Here is a 15073-nt window from a genome sequence, read left to right as displayed (position 1 = left end):
TATTTGGTCTTAAGACAAGTAGTGAAGAATAATGGGTCAAACAGCAGCTCTGTCCCCATCAATCAGTATAGGAAAGTCTGATGATGATATGATAATGAATTAAAAACCTTCAATTATTCAAACATATAAGATTGATAAATTTAATCAATTATAGTAACATTCTACAGTATTTAAAACCGATTCTTGTTAGTAAAAAATATGAAAAACAAGATCAACATGGAAGGCATCCAACAAACGCATCCCCCAACACCTGACCTGACCGGCAATTTACTTACATTTTGATTATTTTTCTTATTTTTCCATTTATAGCTTCTCCAAAAGCAAGTGAGCATTTTTCGAGTTGTGAACTAAAGCATATTTTGCAACGCCAAATGATCACACATGTAACAATGCCAACAACTAGGGTAATCAGTGGACGGACATCCTGGCAGTCATATGTGATAGAAATAACCAGTGCCCATATAAAATATCCCAAAGCACAAGTGCACATTAGTCCAATAAATACCTGAAAGAAAAAAAAATTGCAACATGTTTAATACCAGTAAAAACTACATAAGCAGTGACCTAGTTGCTGTAGTTAAGATGTTTGCCAGAAAGCCAACTAAAGTGTTGTATAAATAGTTTATCTTTTGTCACAATGTATAACACACATTGATTAAGTACTTTATCTGTTGTGCAACACACAATAATTACTTTATCTGTTCAATGTGCATCACTTGAATTACTAAAATTCTAACACACAATAATTACTTTATCTCCTTTACACACATTAATCATATAACTTCTGGTGTATAAAATTTATGACCTACTGGTCTGATATAAGAATAGCCCATTATAGTAATTAGGAACTTCCAATTTATCAACAACAGATATATGTGATTACATGTGATGCCTGATAATAGCATGTAGCAGGAGACACAAAAATCATTAACAGGCCAAAGCGCGGTTTTTATTCAAGGGCCATAACTCAGCCAAAATCATTCAACTGGAAAACTCTGTAATATATGTGCAAGTTCTTGAGCTACTGATCAATCCTGTAAAGTTTCAGTGAAATTGATCAGTGGTAAAAGAGGAGTAGTCCAGGCTATTTCATTTAAAATAAAAATCATAAAAGGGTCATAACTCTGACAAAAATCATTAAACTGGATAATGCCAATGATATTCACAAATAGACTTGGTAATTCATTGGTGATCATTTGTGTAAAGTTTGGATGAAATTGCACCAGTTATTCCTGAGGAGTAGTCCAGACAAGTTTTGAGGCAGATGGACAAACGGACAGACAGGCAGACTACTGAGAAGTGATCCCTATTATATATCGCGGCTACTCAGTGGCAGGCGACACGAAAAGAACAGATCGTTATTCCGCTTAGAATACAAAATTAGTTTTTACTTTTCTACTCTGTCAGGATTATACCCCTCAAATATATAATACCTACCAGGTAATATTAACTTACACCTCTAAGAATGACTTTGTTGGTATCAATAAATGAGCCAATATCTTTATGAATCTGTTGAACATTGTCAAATGCATTGCAGATAGAACTGCTACTACTGCTGGGCGATACATTAGAACTACTATCGGTTGATTCTATATCTGAAAATATCCATTAATTTAAATCATTATTGCATAACGTATCTACAACATAAATATACATATAAATATACATGTCTAATATTGACATATGGTTTAATTATCCATTCGAATAAATTCTTTGAATGAAATATTGAATTAGCACTATGTTTCACTTCAAGGAGACTTACTGACTCTTACAGTAACATTGACATTTGACCAAGTTACCTCAGAAAGGGTCTTGCTGTAAAGACTAAACGCCCATTCTCAATAAAATAAAGCATTTGAGGTTGAAAAATATTAAAAATTTGATGTTGTCATTGTGTCATTTTTTATCGCTGAAGTAAATGTTTAGGGTATTTTGCAAGTTTGCCAGAAATATTTTGAACAAGAAACTATGATATAACAGGATGGCATTTATTTCGGTAATGACACTGTATTTCTTCGGTAACGTAGATTTCAGATCTAATTATGTAACATATTGGCTGCATATTAATAACAAATGTCTGTAAAATATATCAAAATCTGTAAATTCTCTATCTAGAGGGACTTTCTAACCCAGGAAAATTCAAAGAAGTTTGGTACCTTGCTAATTTTCAGTCAATTTCTTCAAAGTTAAATATTCGTAGAAAGCAAAAATAGTCAATTTTGAAAATGATTATTTTATGTCTTTATTCAAAGGATATATATCATATATAATATTTGAGAGGTCGAATGCATACACAATTTTTGTATTAGCATTTTTTTTTCTCAAAATATTCAACTTTCCACTTTCTTGATATTTGGAAAATTTATTACTAAACAGTTTGATATTCATCCCCATAAAGGATGTCACGTATGTTTTCATTTTATTCAAATGCAAGTAAGGTTGAGAAAACAATTTTAATTTTTTGTAAAATAATTTATATTTATGGATATTATTTTAACATTATTATATATAGAATGAAATACGGCCAGTAAGCCTCTTTGCAGAAACGAATTAGTTGTTGCTGAGAACATCAATATCTTTAATATATTTTTAACATTTCTGTTGGTACATCAACATATTATTAAACATATCTTTCCTTTGTAAAATCAATTTTGTGTCTTCTTACATCTAATACAAAGGTAACCGTTACTAACAGGCATGCTAATCCCAACTTTATCTTTAATTTTCAAAATTGTCGAATTGTAAAGTTGGAGTAACGTATGTTTCACACTCGCTTATTTTTAGAACTTTAATCACGGAATTTAAACTTACATGTAAAATCGACTTTTTTTATTTAGGAATCAAATGCAAAATCATTCTATTGTCATAAAAATGCGATTTTATGTTTTTATATATGCATGTGTAAACAATATAAAGTCTGTTTGATAAAAAGTAACGTTTGTTTTCACTGTGGTTACTTAAAACAAAGTAAAAGCACACGACCAAAGTTAACAAAAATTTACTTACTAATGTCAAATAGAAGTTAATGTTGATGTTATACGTGCTTTCTGAACTTCAATTTCCCTTTTGATAAACTTACTTTAAAAAGTTGATAACGTATGTTTCTGTAACGTATGTTTCATTTTTACATTGAAAGTGGGTTAAAAAATGACGCAAGACCGTTTAAGCCGCCATAATTTGTGGGTTAATATATCAGAGTTACAGACATGTTAATTTTCTTTTCTTGTTTTGATTTCTTCTTTGAATGGATTGCTCTTAAATAATGGTAACGTATGTTTCTTTTTAAAGTGCTGTTGAAAGATTTGAATAAAAAATGAAAAATTTTCCGAAAATAGAATGATATTTGAGAGGCTGCAAGCTTATTTTTACTTATAATTATATATAATGCTGTAATTATTAAACATGCATCGATTCAATTTATGTAATTAAGGTTTCATTTCTTATTGTTTTAGTTTGTCACTATTTATTTATATGCATTTGGCGACATTCGATCAATTCATTATACCAATGAGATTTTAACAGTCAAATATAATTTTTACCAATAATCCAAAGTGCATATACACACAGCAATGACTAATTGCCACATGTTCCGTTTATTCTGGAACTTATTTTTCTGAAACACAATTTCAAAGTTGAAAATTCTAGGTGGCGACAGTAACTTTTGTTAACATTTTAGGGCAATTAATGGTACTTGTAAAAGAAAAATAACAGATAGAAATGTAAAACTGAGAGTGTCCCTATTAGACAAAGTGGCAGCCACCTTTCTAACGACATTTTGACCTCCAGAAAAACCTTCGTATACGAGCTACCCAGTGGAACATCAAATGCTGTGTTTTATTGAGAATGAGCGTAAAGCTGATCAAAGGGGCATGAAATTGATAAGTTTGGAAGCTGTAGGTGGAAGCTTTAGATCTTAAATATTTATATAATGATCAAGGTGGTTAAAGTTTTGTGGTAAAAAATAACAGACTGACAGACCAGAAAACAATATGCCCATCTGATTTATTGATCTGCGAGCATAAATAATTCATTGCTTCAATTACTATGTACGTATCTATTATAATATATAATAGTATCATTTACTTTACAATATGTTACAGCGTTCAACTGCTGTTTGTCAGGTTTTAATTGACTTGAATTTCAAACAGATTTTGATCAAATTAAGGTGTTTGGTCCACCTTAATGATTTACCTGCATATTTATTGCCAGTAATTACCAATTTTTCACCAGCAACTAATATCACATAATTTGATTACTAAGTACTGAATCATTGCTTTGTTGAGAGACAACTGACCATCTCACTTGAAGACAGTTGTTTCTTTTTGTCAGTTAATTAATATATAATTAATGAAGGCCAGACATAATGTTATAATGAATTTTTTGCCATCTGAATTTTTAGGCTGCACATCTCTGCAGTCTGACATTTAAGACAGTAATATATAAATGTTGGTGGACAAACTTTTATTCTTATTTTGATTTGCACATACCCGTTAATAATTAATGACATTGCCAGAATGCGTTACCTGGGCAGATTCATTTCAGACTTTGAACATTTAATACAGAATAAAGAAAAAATATAAATAACCTTTAACTTCCACACTAAAATCTTCATTCTTTAACATAGGATCATGTGCCTGACTTGAAGCTGATTTCTCATCTAAACCACCTTCTTCAACACAAATATCTGTATAGGCTGGTGGACTATTAAATAACTGTTGATCATTAGCCAGTCTTGGTGCTGTCGACTTCTCAACTAAGCCGCTCTCATCAACACAAGTATCTGCGTAGGCTGGCATACTTAACTGTGTAACAGTACACAATCATTATGTATTATTAACATTACAACTAATTTATACTAATTTGAGTTAGTTTGATTGTGTTGGAAGTTATAATGTCTAAGTCCCCGCGAGGGGTTTGACATTAACGGAAGATAGATAGATATATAATAAAAAGCTTATTGAAACACTCTCAAATGCTTTCCTGGTATGGAAGGGATTATCCGCCAGTTCACCTATTATGCTTTATGACATTCCAATTTCCGTTTTTACTTTTTCGATAGTGAATTTGATGTTAGATTTTGGTTATTTTCAAGACTTAAGTGTATTTCGTATCTTTATAAAGGCATTTTGAAATATATCTTTGTTATACGTTAATTTTATTTTTATACACGTTTTTGTTGTTTCATTCTGAAAATTGGTATGATTTCCCTTAAAATATATTTAATAAATTTTAATTCAAAATCACACATTAAAATCAACATTAGGTATTCAGTGTATGGATGCTACCATATATGTGTTAATTCATTTGAAATAAAATGTTCAACATTTAATCAAAACGATCGAAACATCATTCGCAGTATAAAATGCTGTTTAACATTGACTCATTAAAACAAAATCGTCTTCATAACAATGTTGACAATATCAAAAAACGAAGCGGGAAACCAAATTTTGTCGGTGACAGAGGTCGCTGTTTAATACAAACTGATCCTTTTCGGTGCGGACGTAAGTCACCTCATGGAAAAGATTCGATCAAACATCGTGATACCCTAGCTGCCTTGAATAAAGCTGTTAGATCTACTAGCTCTATATATAACAACAACGAACATGTTCTATCTTGCATAGGCTAATGCGCAACATATCATTTTTATTTGTTTGGGTCGTCAGACCAAACAAATAATGGTAGCGAAATTTCAGAGCCTAATGCTGTTAATTGCAAATGCCTAAAGTAGTCCACTTTTTTGAAGCCGTTACTTCCCTTTATATGTACACTAACGCCGAAAAATTCAGGGGAGATCAATGCGTAAAGATTGTCAAATGACAGGTGCATTTATTTTCAAGCAAAGTAGTTTCCGAATGGTCGAAGATTTCTAATATTGTTTCATTCTTTATAGATATACATGCTTACAGTAAACTCCATGATTATTAATATCTGTGTTAAACAACAGGTTTAGCGTGTTACAAACCCTAATTTAGAATAATACGGTTTTCTTCAGGCCGTTTACATAAAACTTCACCGTGGCCTAGAGGTTTGCACGCTCGCTTATGAATCGAGAGGTCTGGAGTTCAAATCCCAATGAGGCAACTTTTTTTTTTTTAATTTTTTAAGTCAAATAAACATTGAATTGCCTATCAGTGTTGCAATTAGTCTTATAGCCAGTTTACTACAATTAAAACACTGGAAAGCATTGGTGGCACTATACAAAAACAAATTGGTTTATATAATAATCTCACAACCTTCACCTTTCTGACATTCTGAGACCCAAACAAATTCAGCGCCTTCTGTGCTTTGATTATTCTTTAAATCAACTCATTTTTGAAGATCTTTCAGAAAAGGTTTGCATGTGGCATACTGTATGCGGTGGATTTTGAGATATTTTGCCTCAAACTTGGCTTCAAACTTAGTTTTCTTAGTATCAGATTCGTGAACGCCGGTCAGGGAGCGGTTATTATTTTTTTCATTTTTACCAGTTATTCCCCGTAGATTAAAAGGGGCAATTCTAGCGCAAAAACCTAATTAATTTTGAATTATACTTCGGAACTCATAGTGTGCTATGCAAAATGCTGTTTCGAATACATAATACACAATGTCAGCATGGGACTAAAATTACCATGATTTTTGTAAAATAAATACTGAAACACTGTAAGAATAAAATGTGTGTCAAACTAGAGGATGCTTTTGTAAAAAAGCGCATGTCTCCCCCACTGCTGAGAATAACTGTGAATGGAAACAGGAATGGAAATGGAGATAAAAGAACAGTGTATATAAAACCAGACAACTGATATATCACTGATATATCAATAATAGTTAAATGTCCTCACTGATAAGAACTCTAGTTATCATCCGGAAATGAGAAAATGACCAATGGTCACTGTGACCTTAACCTTTGACCTACTGACCCCATAAACAAGAGGGATCATCTGCTCAATAAGACCAATCATCCTATGAAGTTTGAGGGTTGTAGGTCTAAAGGAACTCGAGTTATCATCCGGAAAGGAGAAATTAACCAACGGTCGCTGTGACCTTGACCTTTGACCTACTGACCATTAAAACAATAGGGATCATTTGATTAATAAGACCAATCATCCTATGAAGTTTGAGGGTTGTAGGTCAAAAGGAACTCTAGTTATCATCCGGAAATGAGAAATTGACCAACGGTCACTGTGACCTTGACCTTTGACCTACTAACCCCAAAAACAATAGGGATCATCTGCTCTATAAGACCAATCATCCTATGAAGTTTGAGGGCTGTAGGTCAAAAGGAACTCTAGTTATCATCCGGAAAGGAGAAATTGACCAACGGTCACTGTGACCTTGACCTTTGAACTACTGACCCCAAAAACAATAGGGATCATCTGCTCAATAAGACCAATCATCCTATGAAGTTTGAGGTTGTAGGTCTAAAGGAACTCTAGTTATCATCCGGAAACGAGAAATTGACCAACGGTCAGTGTGACCTTGACCTTTGACCTACTGACCCCAACAACAATAGGGATCATCAGCTCTATAAGACCAATCATCCTATGAAGTTTGAGGGCTGTAGGTCAAAAGGAACTCTAGTTATCATCCGGAAACGAGAAATTGACCAACGGTCACTGTGACCTTGACCTTTGAACTACTGACCCCAAAAACAATAGGGATCATCTGCTCAATAAGACCATTCATCCTATGAAGTTTGAGAGCTGTAGGTCAAAAGGAACTCTAGTTATCGTCCGGAAACGAAGAATGGACGGACGGACTGACGGACGGACTGACGGACGGACTGACGGACGGACGGACGGACAGGGCAAAAACAATATGTCTCCCCCCGAGGTGGGGGAGACATAATTAATTTTAGAAAGCAAATTCAAATAAAGGAAAAATACTTGAAAGCTAGCAAATTAAATATCTAATTATAGTTTGCATGTTTACAGCCTTAGAACTGAAGTGTAAATTGAATGTTTGCATATTTCAATAAGAACTCGAGTTACGTCAGCAAGTACAACATCTTAATATTGCATAATGATTACAACGTATTAATAATAAAGTCTCCATATTAATAACAATGTTTTCATAATAATAATAATAATGTTTTCCTATCAATAATAATGTCTTCAAAATAATAAGAATGTATTCATATTAATTACAATGTATTCATATAAATTAGAGTGGCGGACAATCCCTTCCATATCCTGGGACCAACAAGTACTAACAAGGAGTGTAGTTTCTTGCTCACGGAAACATTTAACAGCTTGCCACTGACTTTGTATTACATTTGTAACATCAAATGGTATATTAAATAATTTGAAAATCATGCCAAAACTTCAGTTTTAGAATTTAAAAGACCTATTTCCATATTTCTTTAGTTGATCCAAAGATTTAGTAAAAAATAGTTACATATACATTGAAATCTGGGTTGATCTCTTGACATTTAAAAATACAAACACAGAAATCCTTATAATTAATGATATGATAATAAATGACAAGGAAACAATCACAATAGACATATGATCCTATAACAAGGACACTTACATGAAAGTCATGTAGATCTCAATTTTATGTTCCTGGTTACAAATAAATCTCGGTACATAGATCTAGTTATAAATTTAAACTTCAAACATAGTATAAAATAGAAAGGTACACATGGTTTGATAATAAAATCTATATTTTAAATGAACTACCTTAAAACTAATATCTTACTAGATACAGGTAAAATATGCAGGTTTCCAACACACACTAGCTACCACGTGGAGAGACCCACGTGGAGAGTGCATGGGCATGCTTCCAATATAAGTTGTTCAGACAGATCTATGTGTTGTCTTTTTATTATTACAAATCTAGATGATTATTTTTCAATACACATATTTGATGAGAAATATAGATGGTAAAATATTACCTGTGTTTAAATCCGCAACATCCACACGTGGCATACAATAATTATTGCTATGAACAACGCGCTAATATTAGGAGCGGTTTCTTCACTCGTGTACCTATTTCCCGCGCGATCGGCAATAAACAACTCCCATTGGATAATGAATAACAATCGTATGACGCAATATTGCACAAAGAAGAGGCGGAATTATTGTTGTTCAGTTATCGATCTTCAGGTGGTAATTTACGACACTGGTGTTTGTTTAAGATATTAGAATTACGATACTTTCTTTCTATAGACGCAGGCTGGCTTCGATTTTTCAAACCCGGAAGTTAATGTAACAAAATATGTTTGAACCCGTTGTGAAGACTAAATATTTTATTTATATCTTGGGTACAATCCTCTTTGTGACGTTACTGTAAAGTATATTTATGAATGAACAGATCGTGATTACAATTTTAGTTTAGTTTATAATATCGATTTGTATAAATATGCACGCGCGCCTTTTTCGTGATTGGACTAATCATACAGTTCAGTACAGTACATTTTATGAAGGAAAAAAAGCAGGAAGAACAAGAAAAAACATATTCGCAATGAAGAAGAAAAAACATAGCGTCAGCAAAATTTAATGACAGAATTATTAATAAACTACATTGTATTTCTAAGGCTTATCTAATTTTGAATTAAACTATAATACACTTGTATACGAAACATTTTTAATCACAAAAAATTTAAGGTATAATTATTTGTCACCCTACGACATTCTGAATTTTATTTGATATAATATTCGATATAGAATTAATATTATTTTTAAAGTTTAAAATTTATCGTATGTCCCAGAATATACACGAATCCGTCGCTCAATGAAGTATATATTATTCAATAATTTGTCTGTCATATACTTTTATCAAAAATGTGTACATCATCATCATCATCATCATCATCAATCATTATCATTATATATATTATTATTATTATTATTATTATTATTATTATTATTATTATTATTTAACATCATTCTGTAAGATCTACTGCGAATGCCTATTTTCCGGTTATGTCAACTGCAAATATCTTTACAACAAATTAATTAAAACCGTACAACAATTGCATGATCATGATGTTGTCTGCTGTACAGCAATGACTCTGAGCATTACGTCTAATAAAGTATTAAGATACAAACAATTTTATCACCTTATCAATTAGTCTATTCATTATTTAGTCTAGAAAATCATTATCATACGCTAGTCATACTGTAGCAATCATTTACACGTGATTGACCATGAAAAGGTCACGACGTACAAAAACCAGAGGTACTTGTGTGACTTGGAGAACAATGGGTAACAGTAAATTCTCTTTAATCCTATTCATTCGGAATTTCCAATGTGTCTTTTTTAATGCAGGCGTCACACTGTCCCGAATTTCGCATCAGATATGGACACACGAATAAGGAAAAGTTCAAATTCGGAGCTGATCGTAATAACATCGGTATCTTTTGCAATCGTATGACCCCCGGCTAAATTTTTCTGGCTCCGGCAGCAACTTCGTGAACGGTCGCAAAATTTTTGGCATGCCAAAAAATTGCCGGAAGGCATTGCGAAGGTTCATTTTCATGTTGAATTCGTATGCCAATTTTGCGCTTCGTAAGGCCGTCATGAAGCCATCTTGTCAAATCGTGTAGTCTTCGTCTTTGCTTCGTGTGATCATCGGTTTAATCTGGTATTTTTAGCCTCAAGAAGATAATACGAAGGAAACACGAAGATTCCCGATAGTCCTAAGAAGGGAACACGACTGCGTGAAGCCCTCGCAATACCGTCGTGTCGCCATCGTATTTTGGTACGATGTCATCGAGATGGGACCACGATGAGGGCGAAGAAAGCAAATTTGAGTGGCTAAAGCATTGCATGTTTATCATGGTGGGCATATAAACGGCTAGCCTCAGACCATCTTCCTCATCTGTTAGTCCTGCACATCTCTACAGATACATCAAAGGTTATCTCTACAGATACATCAAAGGTTCCATTATTTGCAATTAATTAACAACTATTTTTCAGTTTATTTCCTGCAGAGTTACATGCTTTGATGATGAGCCAACCGAGAAAAAGAAGACACAGCATTGCTACTTTTAATACACCTTAAAAAACATGATTAACAGCTCCTACAGGCCCACATTGGGTGGCATGATTAGTTCAAACAAATATGATAAACAAGATCAAAAAGGAAAGGCGGCGTTCATTGAACGCAAATGGGCACACGGGACGGGGATAGGAGATTCGGGGAAGTAGGGGATTAAAGAAATAAACTATGGGCAAAAGGGAAGATGCTTTCCGTAGACAAGAAAACAACAAGGGACACAGACAAGTGTCACCAAAACAGTATGTAACAACAAAGATATACATCTGAGGAACACAGATCTAGGGGCGCCGCCTAGGAACGGTCAGCAGCATAAGAACTGCTGGAGAGTTGAAACCGGTTAATGGTGCACCAAAACCCCTCAAATCTTAGCCCCACCATGTTTTCCTATAAACGAGACGGTGTAAATAAATAGAATCCCCAAAGTGAAATTTTTTTAAACAGTTGTTATGGTTACAAAAGGGTTTTGGGAAAAAAAATAAAGGTTTTTTTAAAGCCCACCGGGAAATGATCATGTAGAAAAAATATATAAGAAAACCCAATGACCATAACAAAAGTACTCAATATCTTAATGAAAGACGGAGCAAAACAAGATCATCAACTACAAGGGTCCGACGAAGCAAGGCAGAAGACGAACATTAAAATAATTCATTCCCAAAGGGTTTTAAGGACTATCCATCATAGAGTCTCCCACTTGGTCCTTCATAATTATGTAATCAAAAGAGGAAAGCGTAGCGTCCAACTATAAAAGTGATGAACACTAAGCTTGCGGTATATCTTAAATTAATAGGTCATAACCTCTTTTAATAGAACGTTTAATTATAAATTTTAGTAAAGACAACAAAAAAAATACAATGACCCAAAAAATCTTACAAATTTTTGTAAAAATTTTCCCCCCTTTTTAAAAACCCAAAAAACTGTCAACCCCCTTTAAAATCACTTTTTGAAATTTTGAGTTTTTAAATTTCAAAGTTACGATAGACAATTTTTTTTAAAATTTTTTTTTGTTTTTTAAAATAGGGGGTGGGTTTGAGAAAAATTTTTTTGGGGTTTTATTTAAAATAAAAAAATTTTTTCGTTCGTTTAAAAAAATTCCTTCACGTTCAAACAAAAGATTTTTGCGAATCTTATTAAATGAGTTTAAAATGACAAAATTAACCCCGAAAGGATTTTGGCGGGCGGAAACGAAAACCCCCATCAAAATTTGTGGAAATTTTAAACTATAAAAAAATTTCCCAAGAAAATTTTTTCTTTTTGTAAGCCAAAAACGGTAGGGTCCCCCTAGAATGTCAAAAGGTCTTTCCCATTTTGAAGCACAATTATTTTTTTAAAAAAATTTAAAATTTGATTTTTCCCAACTTTTTAAAACTGTGAAAATTTTCTAAAAGGTTTTTTATTACGCTTCGAGGGAACTCTTTGGTTAATTTTTTTTTAAAATTTCACCCCTTCGGCCCAGAAATTTTCCAAAAAGTCTGAGATCTAAGCGCCCAATCCCGGTCAACTACGGGGGACGTCTTTTTTTCTTTCCCGATCTTTTTAACCTTTTTTTTTTCGTTCGCGGGAAGGAAAAAAGACAATACTGGCAATTTAAGGCAACCATAACGGCGCAAAACAAAAACAACGGCCCCTTAATTGTTAAGCGCCCACCCTCCCGATTAGTCACGAAAACAAGTCAAACCAAATCTCAGACGAACTTGACCCCTTGGACCTGCCGCGTGCTTTCTCTGCGACGGCACGACCGGGGGGGGAAATTTGGAGAAAGCCCTGTTTAACAGCAAAGGAGAACATATCTTGTTAGTAAAAATAACATGAGACAATAGGGCTTATCCTGTTTAAACTATCCTTCTATCTAACATACTTACATGATCTTGTTAATATAAAATCTCATTCTTTTAATTTTAGGTATAAAAATGTAGCCATTATCCCTCAGGTAAGAAACCAACCAGTTAATGGCAGCAACTCTTTTCGTTCCTATATGCACCTTAAACTATGGAATTCACTTCCTCAACACCTCAGAAATGGAAGTGCATTATGAACCAATTTAAAAGTTTAATTGGGTTAACCATGGAATGGAGAGAGTTTGCCTCATCGTACTTTCTGTCAATAAACCTGCATTATAGTTTAGTCCATCTTCAGTTTTGTTTTCTTGCCTGCTTTTCTTTGTTTTGCTTGCTTACTTACATGTATCTGTTTTTTTCACAATTTGGCTTAAAAATTTTTGTTAATATTTCTCAATATAAATGATTATGTACATGTAATTATTTTTCCAGTATGCTTGAATTTTTTGTTTGCCTTATTGGACAGCTTATTGCGAAAAGTTTGCTCATTGAGAGAAGGCTTGCCTGATTCACTTCTTACAAAATTTTGAAATTGGGATTTTTATTTATAAAACCTAATTAATGGTTAACAGTTTTGTGGATCCTTTTCATTTTCAAATATCGTATATCCTTTTCTTTTATAGCAGTCCAGGCTAGGCCTGGGTCCAAGATCAGCAGTATCCACCACTTTTAATGTTATCTTATTTTATGTATGTGCTAATATGTTCCGCCATTTTATCCAGATATTATATTATTTCTTTCACTTATGATACAGTATAGATCTTTTAAAAGCATATCCTTAGCATATCATTACTATTTAATTAATTATTATTATTTTTATTTAAAATTATAAGACATTTAGTGTCCTACATCCCATCCACAAAGGAATCGGACACTTTCGTTTAGCTTAAATCCCGTCGCGCGCATGCGCGGAATCGGACTTAAAGGGTGGACAGATGAATGGCGGAACGCCTGAGTGGTGAATATATTGACATATTTTTTCACAAGAGTATGTGGTGTTATTGCAGCTTGTGAAAAATTAAATACAACCACATAGAATCTAATTGATAAAAGTATTTTTTTTGTGCAGCTAAGTTTTAATATATGAAAATAATTAAAAATTATGCCGATAGAAACGCTGCGACGCTTATTAAAAAGCACCAAATTTTAAAAAAATTTTATTGCCCTTTGTTTAGGAAATACTTTCTACATTTTGAGGGCCCTTTACGTCAAACATAAATTTTTTAGGGGGCGTTTCAGTTTAAAAGTTTAATTATTTTTTCTTTTTGGGTTTTTAAGGGTTTGGCTTTTGAAAAAAAATGTTTCTTAAATTGCTAAAAAATTTTAAAGAAATTCATTTTTGGAAATGTGTCTTTTTTTTCTGTAAAATTTTTTTCCAAAATGTTTTGGGAAAAAATTTTTTTAATTTGATAAAATTTAATTAATCACTTTTTATAAATTTATAGTAAAATATTTTTTTACAAATTTGGTTTTATTAAATTTTATTTTTAGACTTTTCCTAGAAATTCGTTTCTTTTAAAGTTTTGAATTCTTTTAAAAACATTGAAAAGGGAAAGAAAACTTTTAATTGGCATATTTGAAAAACCCAAGCTGTTTTAAAAATTTTTTTTTTAAAAAACCGATTTTTTTTTTCTTTATTTTATCTTCACAATTCACGTAAAATGATTTATTTGTCATATTTTTTTTTTTCCCAACTATTTTTCAAAAAGGAAAATATAAAAATTTAAGTTTTTATTTTTCAATTTCAATTTTTATAAATGTTAATAGAAAAAAAGTTTTTTCCATTTTTATTTATTTTAATCCGCTTAAAGAATCTTTTTCTTACCACACATGAATGGATTTGGTAGTTAAAGACCGCGCACAAACAACATTTACAAATAAAAATTCTATTTCTTCTTTTTTTTTTAATTTTTAAATTTGAATTTATTATGTTACCTTAATAATAAATTTTCAAATACCTGCTTTTTATAAAAAAAATGTAAATTTACCGCGGATTTCGTCAAGTTAATTTCTCAAATCGTCGTTGCGGACAGATAGTGGCTGTATCTTTAAAAAATAAATTAGATATTTGAATTAAACCAAGCATTTTCCCCCTTGAAAATAAACTTTAAAATTTCAAAAAGATCGGATAATAAATGGAAAAGCTATAAGTGGTATTTTGTAAAGAAAGGTATCCGTTAAAAGATTTCTGCCGAACGGGCAATTTTCCGCTTAGTGCCGATAAAATTATCGATCGATGTACCTTTATCGGGTGTTG

General features: G+C 32.5%; 1 protein-coding gene across 1 annotated transcript in view; it reads right to left on the bottom strand.

The window, feature by feature from the left end:
* LOC132727852 (solute carrier family 28 member 3-like) overlaps positions 1 to 9731 on the bottom strand; it is a 33289-nt gene extending 23558 nt beyond the window's left edge. The window contains exons 1-4 of the mRNA XM_060713438.1: positions 8873 to 9731; positions 4586 to 4802; positions 1456 to 1595; positions 276 to 505 (exon numbers count right to left, since the gene is read on the bottom strand). Coding sequence (XP_060569421.1) covers positions 276 to 505; positions 1456 to 1595; positions 4586 to 4796 — 581 coding nt within the window. The 5' untranslated portion in view covers positions 4797 to 4802; positions 8873 to 9731. The remainder of the gene's footprint in view (positions 1 to 275; positions 506 to 1455; positions 1596 to 4585; positions 4803 to 8872) is intronic.
* Between the last annotated feature and the right edge of the window lie 5342 nt (positions 9732 to 15073).

The sequence above is a fragment of the Ruditapes philippinarum genome, unplaced genomic scaffold (genome assembly GCF_026571515.1).
Source record: "Ruditapes philippinarum isolate M1 unplaced genomic scaffold, ASM2657151v2 ctg2766_1_1_1_1, whole genome shotgun sequence".
In the NCBI taxonomy this organism is placed as follows: domain Eukaryota; kingdom Metazoa; phylum Mollusca; class Bivalvia; order Venerida; family Veneridae; genus Ruditapes; species Ruditapes philippinarum.
The sequence above is the reverse complement of the archived record's forward strand: the minus strand, read 5'-3'. Positions and strand labels throughout refer to the sequence as shown.